A 12,413-nucleotide genomic window follows, 5' to 3' on the forward strand; every position below is an offset into this window, starting at 1 on the left:
ACACGATGGAGTAATATACCCTCAAGTCCTTCTCAGGCATCCTTTACCATAGTCCTGAGCATCCCAAAGGCAGCCCAAGCACTAAGCTAGCTGGCAACTCAAATTGGAAGGGAAAAGCTTTGTTATTTCATGACTTCTTTTTTTTTTTTTCTCTTTTTTTTCCAAAGTCAGGTGACAGTGACAAAAGCTGTCAGCTCTTCCAGTTGTAACAGCTGGCTTCAGTTGTAAGGAAAGAGTGAAAGGTCTCCCTAGGTCAGTGAAGATACTGGGAAGTAGGATGCCTGTGAACTGCTGGAGAACTTGTTATCTGGCAGCAGCAAGTCTACTGACTGTCTTCAGATGTGGTTATCTAGCAAAAAAGCCACAGAGAGTTATCTTCACAGGGGAAGTCACTTTTACTTTTGGCTTCAAATGTGCAAAAACTAACTGAACTTTGAGGGTGTGTCTGCAAATGGGGGTAAAGCTCTTACTAAATGCTCCTAGCGAGGACAATCAAGTGTACAGCTCAACTGCAAGTCTCTTGGTCAGCAAGTCTGGTCTTTCAAATCAAAGCCCACTGCACTTCTATATTATGTGATGTCTCTTGTCAGAGGGTATATTTACTGTATTTGTTTAGAAGTAACTTCAAAAAAACCCAACCAAACAAAACTTGCTGCACACAGCAGTTATTTGGCACCATGGCCTGAGGGCAACAAGTTTACTCTTGGGTAAGTTCTTCTTTAACTTGCAAGTAGGTTTCAGCATTGTCACAGACAGAAGTTGGGCAGTGAGGGACCTGACAAGACCTCAGTCCACACAAAAAGCATGAAGGGAATTACCTGGAAGTTGTGTTACTTCCTTCATGTTTCCATCCTTGACCAGAGCTGCTGCTCCTAAAATGACAAAAGAGGCTCCTGTCAATGTTTCATCTTGGAGCTTTGGGATGAAAATGGACAGTGGAGAGTTCATCAATACTATAAATTAGAACAGAATGGATGAATCTTAGGTGTGTGGTAGGAGATGTGCTTTTGCTTAACTTGAATGACTCTACCAATCACTTAGGATTAAGTGTAGGTTCAAGGAATGTCCCTTCTGCACTCTCACAGACATCTGTCACGTCTGTTGGTTATCTTATTTTGCAAGGTCAAGAAGGTGCCCATATGAGAGGAACAAACAATGTCATGAAATCTTTCTCTGCTACATCTTATTTGAACAGAGTAATAAATGCTTTCTGCTGTAGTAATAAACGCAAGAGATTTTGCCTCCTTTTCAAGGAAATCCATTAACTTTTTTCAACTCTTATTTGTAAGTCCATGTTCACATCTGAGCTGGTGAATAAAACTATCAGTCTTTACAGCTCCCAAGCATTATACGACAGTTCTAAGCAAAGTTTCACAAGGCACAGAGTTTTCAGGGAGAATATACTTAAAATGTCAGAAGGAACAGTAACCTACAAAAAAGACCTTTGAACAATAAAGAGCTGAAGAGCAGAGAAGTGTTAAGGGATAGAACCACACCAGGTTCTAATGTAAGCATTTCCATTGCAGAGTAAAAGCAGTATGTGTATCACATCCATTCCAACCATAATAGCCAAAGCATGCACACAACTTTTGCCATTAATGACAAGCACCAGAATGCAAGTTGGTAGATTGGTTCAAGAAGTTCTGATCCTGTTACCAAGGATCTTCATCCTCCAGCAGTATCTTTTTCCAGCCATGCGCATGCCTGGCTTTCCCTTCTGTAAGTTCATCACACAGCTTTACCTGCAGGCCCATTTGCAAAAGGAGTGCTGAATTTCCTGGTGGACTCTGGCATCCTATTATTTTCAGGAAATGAGAAGTTCCTCTGCAAGTCAGGCCTCTACAACAAAATATCAGAGGTAAATCAAAGGATAGAAAATGGAATTGGAGACCGACATTAGGAAATGAAAGAAATGAAAACAAAGACACTCAGAAAGCTCTTGTGTGCTTTCTCCATTGTTGATCTCTGTATGTCACAAAGCTAAGTTCCCCTCTTTGCTGGCAGTGGTGTTAACTTCTCATAGCTTAGAGAAACTACTATTTCTCTGTCTCTGACACATTCCAGTTCTATACCCAAGGCAGTCCTCTGCCTGCCTCTGGCTAGATGCAACACATAGGCTTGTCACAGACAGCCTTGCTCCAGGACAGTGGGGAGCCCCTTGACAATCCCCTCTGTTATTTCAGATCAATTCCACACAGCACATTTTAGAGACAATGGCAGAACTTGGGAAAACTTACCTCCACCTCTGAGCCATCTCTTAGATTAACTGATCTCTTTTCTTGCAGATTGAAGAACTTAATTGGGTTGGAGAGAGCAATAGTCAGGTCTAGAAACAAAAAGGAAATCTTGCTTGGATTACCAAATAGCACTGAACACTCCCTGTTTTCCTCTCTGCATAAGGTAGAAAATTGTGGAGAAGAGCTATCTTGTATTCTCTACTTGTAACAAGCCAGGCTAAGACTGTCAGCTTGCATAACTCCTGTTCCAACCCTCATCCAATGCTGTGTCAACCCAATCTTTTTAAGGAATCTGTGTTGAAACCATCAGTTTTTTCCAGCATTTCCACCTATGAACAAGGCTCATTTATATGAATACAGAGAGAGAGAGTAAACGCAAGGTGCATACAGTCAAAACTAAAGTATTCACAAGAAGTTCTGTGGCAGCTGCCGTGACATCCTGCTTGGCTTTGTTCACGATTGTTAAAAAGTTTTTCTGTAATATCTCCAGAGGGGGGTTTTCCTCATTTCTCTATGTTTGGGCATTCCTTTTTTAAAGGAAGAGGCCGGAAAATTGTTTCTAGATTGCAGTTTGGACAAAACCCCAGGCACGTTCTGAAGCATACTACCTACCTGCCCAGGCATCAGGAACATAATCCTTTACTTCCAGGTATACAAATAGAGAAGGCATGGTGAGTGGCATGTTACTTTCACTGCGAAGACAAACATGGTGATAGCCTGAAAGCAGAAAGCAGAAGAGATGAGTAACACAATCTTTCCCTTCTTGTTTGTGTGCCCCAACGGTAAAATGAAGATGTCTGCAAGAGGGCATGGTGAATATGTATGGTGTGAAAGCAAGGCTATAACTGGATGAATCTGAAGGCTCCACTGCCTACAGGTGATATTCTATGCAACAGGCATAGATGGAAAACATGCAGATCTTCAAATGGATACATTTTAAGATTAGAAAAGATGAAGGTATTTCCACGAAACCCACCTGAGTGCACTGCAATAATGGGAATGACACGATGACCAATGAACTTTCCTCCTTCCTCAAAAGCCACAATTTTGAGTGATGCCAGCTCAGGCATCATGATCTAGGGAAAAAACAACAACAACAACAACAAAACAAAAAAAGAGTTAAAAAAGAAAATGAGTGGTTTAAAAAGCAGCCAAAATAACGGAGCAGAGCGAGCAATGCACAAATGACTTATTACAGGTAGGACAGCAAAACAAAACACAAAACAACACAGATTAAGACACCTATGTTCTGTGCCCTAACAGCATACTGTCTTCACTGAGCACAACTTCACTCTTTCCTCCTTCCAACAAAACAGTGCTGTCTCATAGAACCATAGAATTGTTTGAGTTGGAAGGGACCTTCAAAGGTCATCTAGTCCAAATCCCCTGCAATGAAAAGGGACATCTTTCCAGAGAAACCATTGCCTGTTTCCAAATCTTGTAAATTAAGGCTGCAGTTTGTCATGAGCATAACTGAAGTTACAAAAACTTCACCAAACACAGGCTTGTCAGAGGAGAGACTGCAAGGGATCAGAGGAAAGCAGGCTAACTAAAGAAAAAGCTGTGCAATAAGCCCTCCAAACCAGCACTTCCACAAAGCAATTCACCAAAGAAAGAAACAAATTTGGAAAGATAATTTAGCAAACACAGTAACTTTGCCGTAAGGGCTGTTTCATCATCCTCTCCCATTTTCTTCTGCCATGAAATGAACTAAAAATTAGTCTGTCAAAACTGTAGCCTGAAAAGCATTTTCTGAAATGAGGATAATATTTATCTACCACATTCCAAGTAGGCTGAAAATATCTGCTATCTCACAGTGTGCTTGGCAGAGCTGAATTTATAATGTATTTTTCTTTTAACTGCAGAAAAGCCAGACCTTACTATCACCTTCAACTTAATCTCCCCATAGCCCATAGCTGGAGATTAGTGGCCACAGAATTCTGGCTGACAAACAGGGCTGCCTTCTGTAATCAGGCACAGCTGAAAACCTCCTGCTGGTCCCATTACTTGTCCAGCACGCCTGCTTCTCATTGACAGTTTAACCACAGTTTCTTTCTGCTTCCTTATGCTTGAAGTCTTCCAATCTGATTAGTGAATTCAGTCTGAAGTGCTCACCAAGCAAGGAGATTTTTGATACCTGTTATTTCCAGAAATGTTCCCAGCTACCCGATATCTGTACAAAGAAATCTCTGTGGAGAGTTGTTTTGGGTATCATTTGGATATTATCTCAGGTGCAGCATTCTTGGTCTGTCTAAAGCCACAGTTGAGCTCTCCAGAAGGGAGTCCCTCCTGGCGTCACTCCAAATCATTACAAAAGTGTTCCTTACCTTTTCAAAAACAAAAGGTTCTTCTTTCCAAACAGGATTTATGGAATTGGCAGTGGAGGTCAGTTTGGTTCTGTATTTGCGCTTTGTGTCCCTTGGCAGCCCAAACAGCTCCACTTCCACGTATGTCTTCACACTGCGGTCTGAGAGGAATTGACCAGAAAGTATCTATGAGCAAACAAAAACATTAATTAGCAACTGCTGAAAAGAGTAAAATAAAAGAACCCACCCACGTCTCCACCCTTAAGTCCCTCTCCAGCTCCAAAACATCTTTTTTGCTGCAGCTTCCAATCCACAGTAGGCTTTTCTTCTATCTTTTCTTCACCCCTGTTTCTTGTACCAACACTTCCTCCAGCCTCCTCCCTCCCCAGCATCATTGCCTTGACTTCCTTCTGCGTGGCAGATGCTAATTTTCCATTCTCATGTGATTAGGATTAATTTGAAATAGCACAAAGGTGGGGAGTCGCCATGGAAACACATTTCTCCCACAGGAGAAATGGACCCAGGGAGCTGAGTTCATTTGCCACTAAGAACCCCACTGGGTAATAACTGGAGGGGTCATACGCACTAGTTATGTACGCAGTGCCAGCAAATGGCGGTCAGAGGAGGAAGAGCACTCCGGGTTGTACTTGCCGTGACAGACAGTGTGCTTGCCACCACCACATCAATGCGGTCCACTGAGAAAGGGTCAAATTGCTTGTCTGGACGCCGCATGAATTCATGCTTGAGCAGATAGCCACACTGGCCATTGAACTCAAACAGAGCCATGTTCTGCTGCATGGGAACATCTGAGGTACATAGAGAGGAAAGCAATGAGCAAAACTGCTGTGGAATCTAAGCAGGTGGCTCTCAGTGAGCTGAGAGGTGCTGTACTTTCACAGCCCATGCTAGCCAAAGACTCACAAAGCCCTTTCAAAAACTAATTAAATCTCTCAGCACCCTACAGGGAAAAATATTACAGCAGCTATTATGAGAAAGGTAAAGTGGTTTGCTTATGATTGTGCCATAAATCATGGGTAGAACTAAATTAAATACTTTAAGAAGTACCTGCTGTTGTGGGTGTGAGGCAAATTGTTGCCTGAACCTCTCCACTCCTCCTTTCTGTCATTTTGGGGCTTCTCTCAGTCCATCCTCTCCTCTGCCACTTCTTATCTTACTAACAGTGGCTTATGGTTTTGGCACCTGTCTTCAGTATGATATCCTCTTCAAAACCAATCTCTCACTTTCCCTTTTTAAGTCACTTTTATTATTTTTCCTCCTATTGATCCTATAAGCCAGTCTCCTACACTCCATACACGAGATAGTGAAAATGGTAAAGAGCAGTGTTATCTGAAGGCTTTTCTTTGCCTCCTCTTATGCTAGTTGTGCAGCAAGAAATGGCCTTTCTTCCCTGCTCAGATCAGTGTACTGGAAATAACAGCACAGACAGGCTGGTCCTGTGGCCAGATGGAGCTATGCCTGCTGCCTTGTAGGAAAGAGGACACAGGAGCTCCTGGTGCCTTCACACAAGTTATTTACTCTGACATCATATTACAAACCAGGCAGAGATAGTACCCAGATATTGGATGACAGCAAGCCTGTGCACATGTGTAAGCATAAACATGTAGGACAGGCAATTACAGGCTCTGCATGCCTGAATTGTGCTGGACCCAGAAATGTGCTGTTGGTCTGTGAGAGACTCAGAGAAGAGCAACACTTTGGGAACAAGGTGTGCAGAACAAACACATATAGAGGAACAGCAGTGGTAGAAAATAGCAGGGAAGGAAGAGACAATGAACATGAGCACACGGCTTCACCCACTGAGAAGCTGGAGGACAGTGTGACACTCACCCATGGTCTGGAAGTTCAGTGCCACCATCTGACAGCCAACGTTCCAGAACATCTGGGGCATGTAATTCGAGGAGTCCATTCGGGTGCCTTTGGGGTAAATCCGGCTCATCTGACGTTTGTTGTATCTACAATTGCTCTATTGGAACCCAAACTTGAGCACTCCTTGTGCACCCTGATGCTAGCTCATGAATTCAGATTTAAAAGTCATTTGCTATGAAGGCTGAGTCTTCTAAAGAAGAAGAAAAAGAAGCAGGGGCAACAACATGCTCTTTCCTACATCCTTTCCTGTTTAAGAGTAAACATCTGACAGCTTTGCCTTTTGCTACTGCAAGATGCCTACTGTCAAGAATCTCTGTGAGCAGCCCAAGCCACCCTGGCAGCTTGCACATCTCCACACCTGCATACTTTACACCTGTGATGAAGAGTTTACCATATTCAGAAACCAGAATTCAGTTGATTGCACCTTAGCCTTAACCCAAGTTTCAGATGAGCTCCCACACTTTGTACAACCAACTACAGGGGGCAAACATTGCCAAAAGGATACTCTACAAACTGCACAGGAAACTTGGTCAGCAGATCATAAGCCTTCAGCTCAGTGAAGGAAGAGATGACGTAACTCCGGTTCTTCTCTAGAAAGAGAAAACATGAAAGTGTTTAGAAGAAAGGTGCACCCAGCCCCCATTGTGTGTGTGGGACTGATGAGAGACTGACTTACGGGCAGAGACTTCAAAGGAGTCAAATTTGATGGGCTGTATGTAATTAACAAGGCTGGACATTTCTTCATATGCTGTCACTTCCAAACCAGCAGTGCCCTGGGCAGGAAAAGAAATGCAACAAAATACAAGAGAAGAAAGATGAGGAGAGTTTTTCTAAAGATGAAACAAAACACATCTGGGCTGCCCTGGCCAAAGCACAGCTGTTTCTTTGGCTTCTTGATCCTACAATTACATTGTAAGCAGCTTTGTTTGGGGCACCCTGAGTTCTGGGTAGCATGGCAAAAACTGAGATATGCTACAAGGTACCAGACTTGACAACAAGTCTAGGACCCCTATAACCTCAAAGTATGGACTCTGGGATAAACCTGGAACGTTGTTTGCCCTCTTCTCTGATTGACTCTAGAGAGAAGAAAAAGGGAAATGGATCTTCCCTATTCAAGGCAGTGCTGATCTGCTGCTTCCCTTTCAGCAGCAGCACTTCATGTTTCTATAACTTTTATCAGACTAAGGCTAAGCTGCTCCAAACACCCTGAGGGCAGAGAGTTACCTCCAAATCATGCAGAATATCAAAGTCAGATTCAGAAATAATACCTCTTCTGCTACAGCCTCTATGTTTGTCACAACTTTTGCAGGAAAAACTGAATAAGAGAAATATCATATTGCATGGAGGAAGGAAAGTCATCATAGTACGATTCCACTCCCCTTTGCACTTTGATATTAATCTCCATTCAGAATAGTGAGTCTCCAGAGAAAATTGGAGGCCAGAATAAGACAAAAACAAAAAACAAAACAGAAAAGGAACAGAGACAACAATAACAGCACCTCATCTGACTGCATCTTTTTGATTTCCTCTTCATCCAGGTTTCCTAGCTGATCATCCTCTTCCTCTGGTTCTTCTTCAGCCACATCACCTGCCCAGACTAAGCATACAGCCCATATCAGTACTGCTTATCAGAACATGAAGACAAGACTCTGTGACTGCTCACACGGCCTGCAGCTCTGACTGCCAACAGTGAAGAGCTCTGCAAAACCTCCCAAGCATGTAGCAAAGGAACGAGAGTGGAGGAACTGTATCGTTTTATTAGCCAAATCCAAGTAGGAAAAGGCTAAACTCTGGCCTAACAGATTCAAGACCCTTTCCTATAAGCCTCCACCACACCACAGAAGTGACAATCACAATTCTGTTCTCCCCACCAAGGTGGCACACATTTGTGGGACTGAATGTCTGATTCCCAGCTCCTCTGTAGTGGCACTCATCACATGAACCTGATGTGCTAGGTTCTGCATCACTGTTCTACCACAGGTTCCTTAAGCCTTGAAACAGTGGGAGGTGAAGGATGGGAGGAAAGCAGGGACTGAATGTTCTATAAGCCTTCAAGATCCTCAAGGTGAGGGACTGGGAGAATGAAGAACCACCCTCTGTAGGAGACGGTTTGAAACCATCTGAGGAACCTGAAAATATACAAGTCTGTGGGAGCTGATGAGATGCATCTGAGGGTCCCGAGGGAAGTGGCAAATGAAGTTACTAAGCCACTCTATTTGAAAAGTTGTGGCAGTCTGATGAAGTTCCCACCTTCTGGAAAAGGGAAACATAACCTCAATTTTTAGAAACGGACAAACAGGAAGACCTGAGGAACTATAGGGCAGTCAGTCCCTCCTCTGTGCCCAGCCAGGTCTTGGAGCAGATTCACCTGGAAACAATGCTAAAGCACATGGAAAAGAGAGATGTGACTGGTGGCAGACAACATGACTTCACTAATAAGGGCAAATCATGACTGACAAACCCGAGAGCCTTCTAGGTAACTGTACTGGTGGATAAGGGAAGAGTAATTGGCACGACGTCCTTGTCTCTAAATTGAAAAGGCATGGATTTGATGGCCTGACCACTTGGGTGGATAAGGAATTAGCTGGGCAGTCCCATTTAAAGAGTTGTGGTCAATTACTCAATGTCAAAGTCTAGACTGGTGACAGGTATGACCCTCAGGGGTCAGCACTTGGACCAGCACCACTTTGTTGGTGACATGGACAACAGGATTGAGTGCACTCCCAGCAATTTTGCTGATGCCACCAATCTTGCAGCCCAGAAGACCAACTGTACTCTGGGTTGCATTGAAAAAAGCGTGGCCAGCAGGGTGAGGGAAGTGATCCTGCCCCTCTACTCTGCTGTTGTGAGGTCCCACTTGCAGTGCTGTGTTCAGCACAAAGAAGGGCACAGACCCATGGGTTGGATGGGGCCCTAAGCAGCCAGATCTAGTGGGAAGGCCCCTGCTGTGGGCAGGGGTTGGAACTAGATGATCTTTAAGATATCTTCATCCCAAACCATTATATGCTCTTATTAACCACACCCTGGTAAATTTGTTGTTATCAGAGAGCTACGAGTGGTAAAAAAATATATATCCCCTTCCATCAAACCAACAGTCAGTGTGCATCTAGTAATTACTAACCCATGCAGACATAAGTCTCAGATTAGGCAGCAGAGTTCACTAATGGGCAGGGAATTAAGTTGGTTGCCTCTTATTAGTCAGAACACTGTCTGAAAACATTCTGAAGATTTAGTTTATCTTCCAAGCTTACGCTTCTTGAGATGCCTGAATTGATGACTAGTATTGTCTTGCCTAGAGCTAGTATCAGGAAATTTGGAAAGTCCCTAGCAGGCCAGACTTGCTCATCTAGCTGTACTAGTCCCATTTTCCCCCTTAGACATACCAGTATCTTCAACATCTGTAAAAGCTGGCTGCTCAATGATTTCTGGTTCCACATTCTTCCCCTTCTTCATAGAATTCTGCCTCTTCTCAGATACAGACTGTTTCTTTTTGTTCTTAATTAAGATTTTCCCTAAGAGATCCTTAGGACTTGGCAGAGGAACTCCTGGCTTCAGCTGCAACAGAAACTTCACAATGAACTTTCTTCACAGATATACAATTTAGACATTCAGCTGTCCTGTCCTTCCTAGTACAGCTCCTCTGGCCACTTATTGGTACATGGAAATATCTCTCACCCACTGTATACTTTAATTTCTCCACCTACAGGCACATTCCACTATGTCTGTGCAGATTTTTTCCTAAGTCTTCACCTTCCTGATGTCACTTTCAGACCAGCATTTTACACCTCTCAGTCTTTTCAAGCTCTACTGCCTGTGCACGTCATGCTGTCTCCAGCCATCCATCCTGCACTACAGCTGAAAAACCATCCACGTTTCCTGTAGCCATCCACACAACTCAGGCCTTCACATTCCACCCCCTTCTCTCATTATCCCAGAGCACCACATCAGCAATCAGGCCATTTTTAAACTCTCTGCCTAAGGCTGATTTGAAAGAAAAAAAAAAAATCCCAAAGGCAGTGGCTTTGTGCATGTCACATGAGGATGTGTGACTCAGACTCTGCTTCCAGATCTACACTCTCCATACAGATACCAACAGACCTGTTAATAATTTAGGTAAAACTCTGAACTGTTTCTCCCCATTCTCTGAGCAAAGACATGGCTCTGGACAGTGGGCAACTGCCAATGTGCTCCCTGTTTGTTTTCAGCCCTGTTTATCTCAGTATTAAAACTCAGATGGTTGGACCAGGTGTTTTAGCTCCCCCTCTACTATTTAATAAAAGGAAATAGATTCATTCCCCGCAGAACACAGGCACTGCCCATGATTTGTAAATCAGTGTTCATTCACAAGGCAGCTGAACAAGCTGTGTGTGTAAGGTTCACCAAAAAAGTCACCATCCCCACAAAAATACATAATTGCACAAGTAAGCTGTCACCTCAGTTCAAGCAGAACAGGAGTTTTACTCAGCTAGTCTGAGCACACAGTAATGCATGTCAGTGACCTGCCCATCTATGCCCCCAAGGGGGGTCATTTCCAGGCTGGAAACAGAAATTTAGAAGCATTGGTTGGAAGAGCCTGAAATGCTACTAAACCCTTGCTCCTGGTTCTTTCCAAAGCAAGCACTGGCAGACACCTTTGAAACAGTATCACATACGAAAATACACTGACTCATCTTGGTGTAATGGGTACAGCTTGGTCACCTAGAGCTCAGTTTTCAAAGTCACTGAAGGGATGGAGCATTAAGAGCAAGGTCAGACAAGTGCTCAGGAAAAGCCCTGTGACTGAGAAGTCATCCCTTCACTTGTCAGTTTGCTCACCCCTACGTACTGAGCTCATTTACCTCTTTTTGTTACTGTCCTTATATCTCCTGTGGCATTTCCTGGCATGAGGAACCACTTTTTTCAGAAAGTCCTCTCCCCTGACCTGGTTCTTCAGCCTCCTTCCCCAGCTCCCACTTACTGGGTATTTCTCCAGAGGCTCTGTCAGCAGCATATTTCCAAATATGGTTCGGCAGTACTCAGCCATCTTTGCCTGCTGCTTGGGCCTAATAAACAAAGAGATAAAGCAGGAGCGAGCAGGAAAACAGATGCCCAAATCCAGTAGCATGAGCAACTATTTTGAGATCCATAAATCTTCATCCATTCAGAATGTATTTTGCATCTTCGCCGCAAAAATCCCTAACAATGTTTCGTGTCAACACAGGAATTCATTTCAAATCAAGCAGCCCTTGCCTGTTCTGCTCTGGACAACAGAGAACACAATCCTCCCGCATCACTGTCCCCACAGTCATCAGATACTCACGAGTCCACGTGGTTCTCAAAGGAGAGGATGACAGGGTAAAGAGATGTTTTGAAAGCACTTTCTGCAATGGCTTCAATTGCATCCTGAAGGAAAGAACATCACAGGTACCAGCACTCATTAGTAACAGATCTGATTTCCCCATGAAACTGATCCCTCCCCGCATTTCAAATCTCTACAGTATCAAATGTCAGTGTCAGGCTGACAATTTACACCTGCCTCTGAAGCTGCCCAACTTTCTATCATTTCACCTGCTCACAACATGCTTCTATCTAGCAGCAGAGAAATCTGGAATGTTCACTCACCAGCACCAGCTGTGCTGACATTTCCAATGCAAATACCATAGAAACATTCTCAGCATTAATAACGTAGAGAAAAAAAATAAAATCATATTCTCTCCAAATCCCTGTTAAATTCCACAAACTTTCTACTATTTTCTTCCCATTGCTGCTTATTGACATGGTAAGGAAAGTGTCATTTGCTCCTTTGCAATTACCTCCCAGCCTTTAGTCTAGTATGTTTGTGCACTAACTTTATACAGCGCACATGGGCTCCAGATTAAATGGTGAGGCCAGGTCTAGCACCAGGACCTCAATGTGGGCGATTCCCTTAAAAAAGAACAACCCCCCAAGCAAATAAAATAACCCCCTGCTGCCCCCAAAATTCAGCTCCTCCATGGGCCGCTTG

General features: G+C 43.6%; 1 protein-coding gene across 4 annotated transcripts in view; it reads right to left on the bottom strand.

The window, feature by feature from the left end:
- PLCB2 (phospholipase C beta 2) overlaps positions 1-12,413 on the bottom strand; it is a 47,407-nt gene that overhangs the window by 8,131 nt on the left and 26,863 nt on the right. For all 4 annotated transcript variants that reach the window (XR_008209423.1, XM_052695356.1, XM_052695355.1 and 1 more), the window contains exons 12-25: positions 11,730-11,812; positions 11,388-11,472; positions 9,814-9,985; positions 7,930-8,027; positions 7,107-7,203; positions 6,936-7,020; positions 6,392-6,516; positions 5,195-5,349; positions 4,565-4,729; positions 3,214-3,313; positions 2,850-2,954; positions 2,238-2,326; positions 1,743-1,839; positions 819-872 (exon numbers count right to left, since the gene is read on the bottom strand). Coding sequence is in view for 3 of the 4 variants with exons in the window: in XM_052695356.1 (XP_052551316.1) it covers positions 819-872; positions 1,743-1,839; positions 2,238-2,326; positions 2,850-2,954; positions 3,214-3,313; positions 4,565-4,729; positions 5,195-5,349; positions 6,392-6,516; positions 6,936-7,020; positions 7,107-7,203; positions 7,930-8,027; positions 9,814-9,985; positions 11,388-11,472; positions 11,730-11,812 (1,510 nt within the window). In the remaining variant the exon portion in view is untranslated. The remainder of the gene's footprint in view (positions 1-818; positions 873-1,742; positions 1,840-2,237; positions 2,327-2,849; positions 2,955-3,213; positions 3,314-4,564; positions 4,730-5,194; positions 5,350-6,391; positions 6,517-6,935; positions 7,021-7,106; positions 7,204-7,929; positions 8,028-9,813; positions 9,986-11,387; positions 11,473-11,729; positions 11,813-12,413) is intronic.

The sequence above is a fragment of the Tympanuchus pallidicinctus genome, unplaced genomic scaffold, assembly GCF_026119805.1.
Source record: "Tympanuchus pallidicinctus isolate F22 unplaced genomic scaffold, pur_lepc_1.0 scaffold3, whole genome shotgun sequence".
NCBI classification, from domain to species: Eukaryota; Metazoa; Chordata; class Aves; order Galliformes; family Phasianidae; genus Tympanuchus; species Tympanuchus pallidicinctus.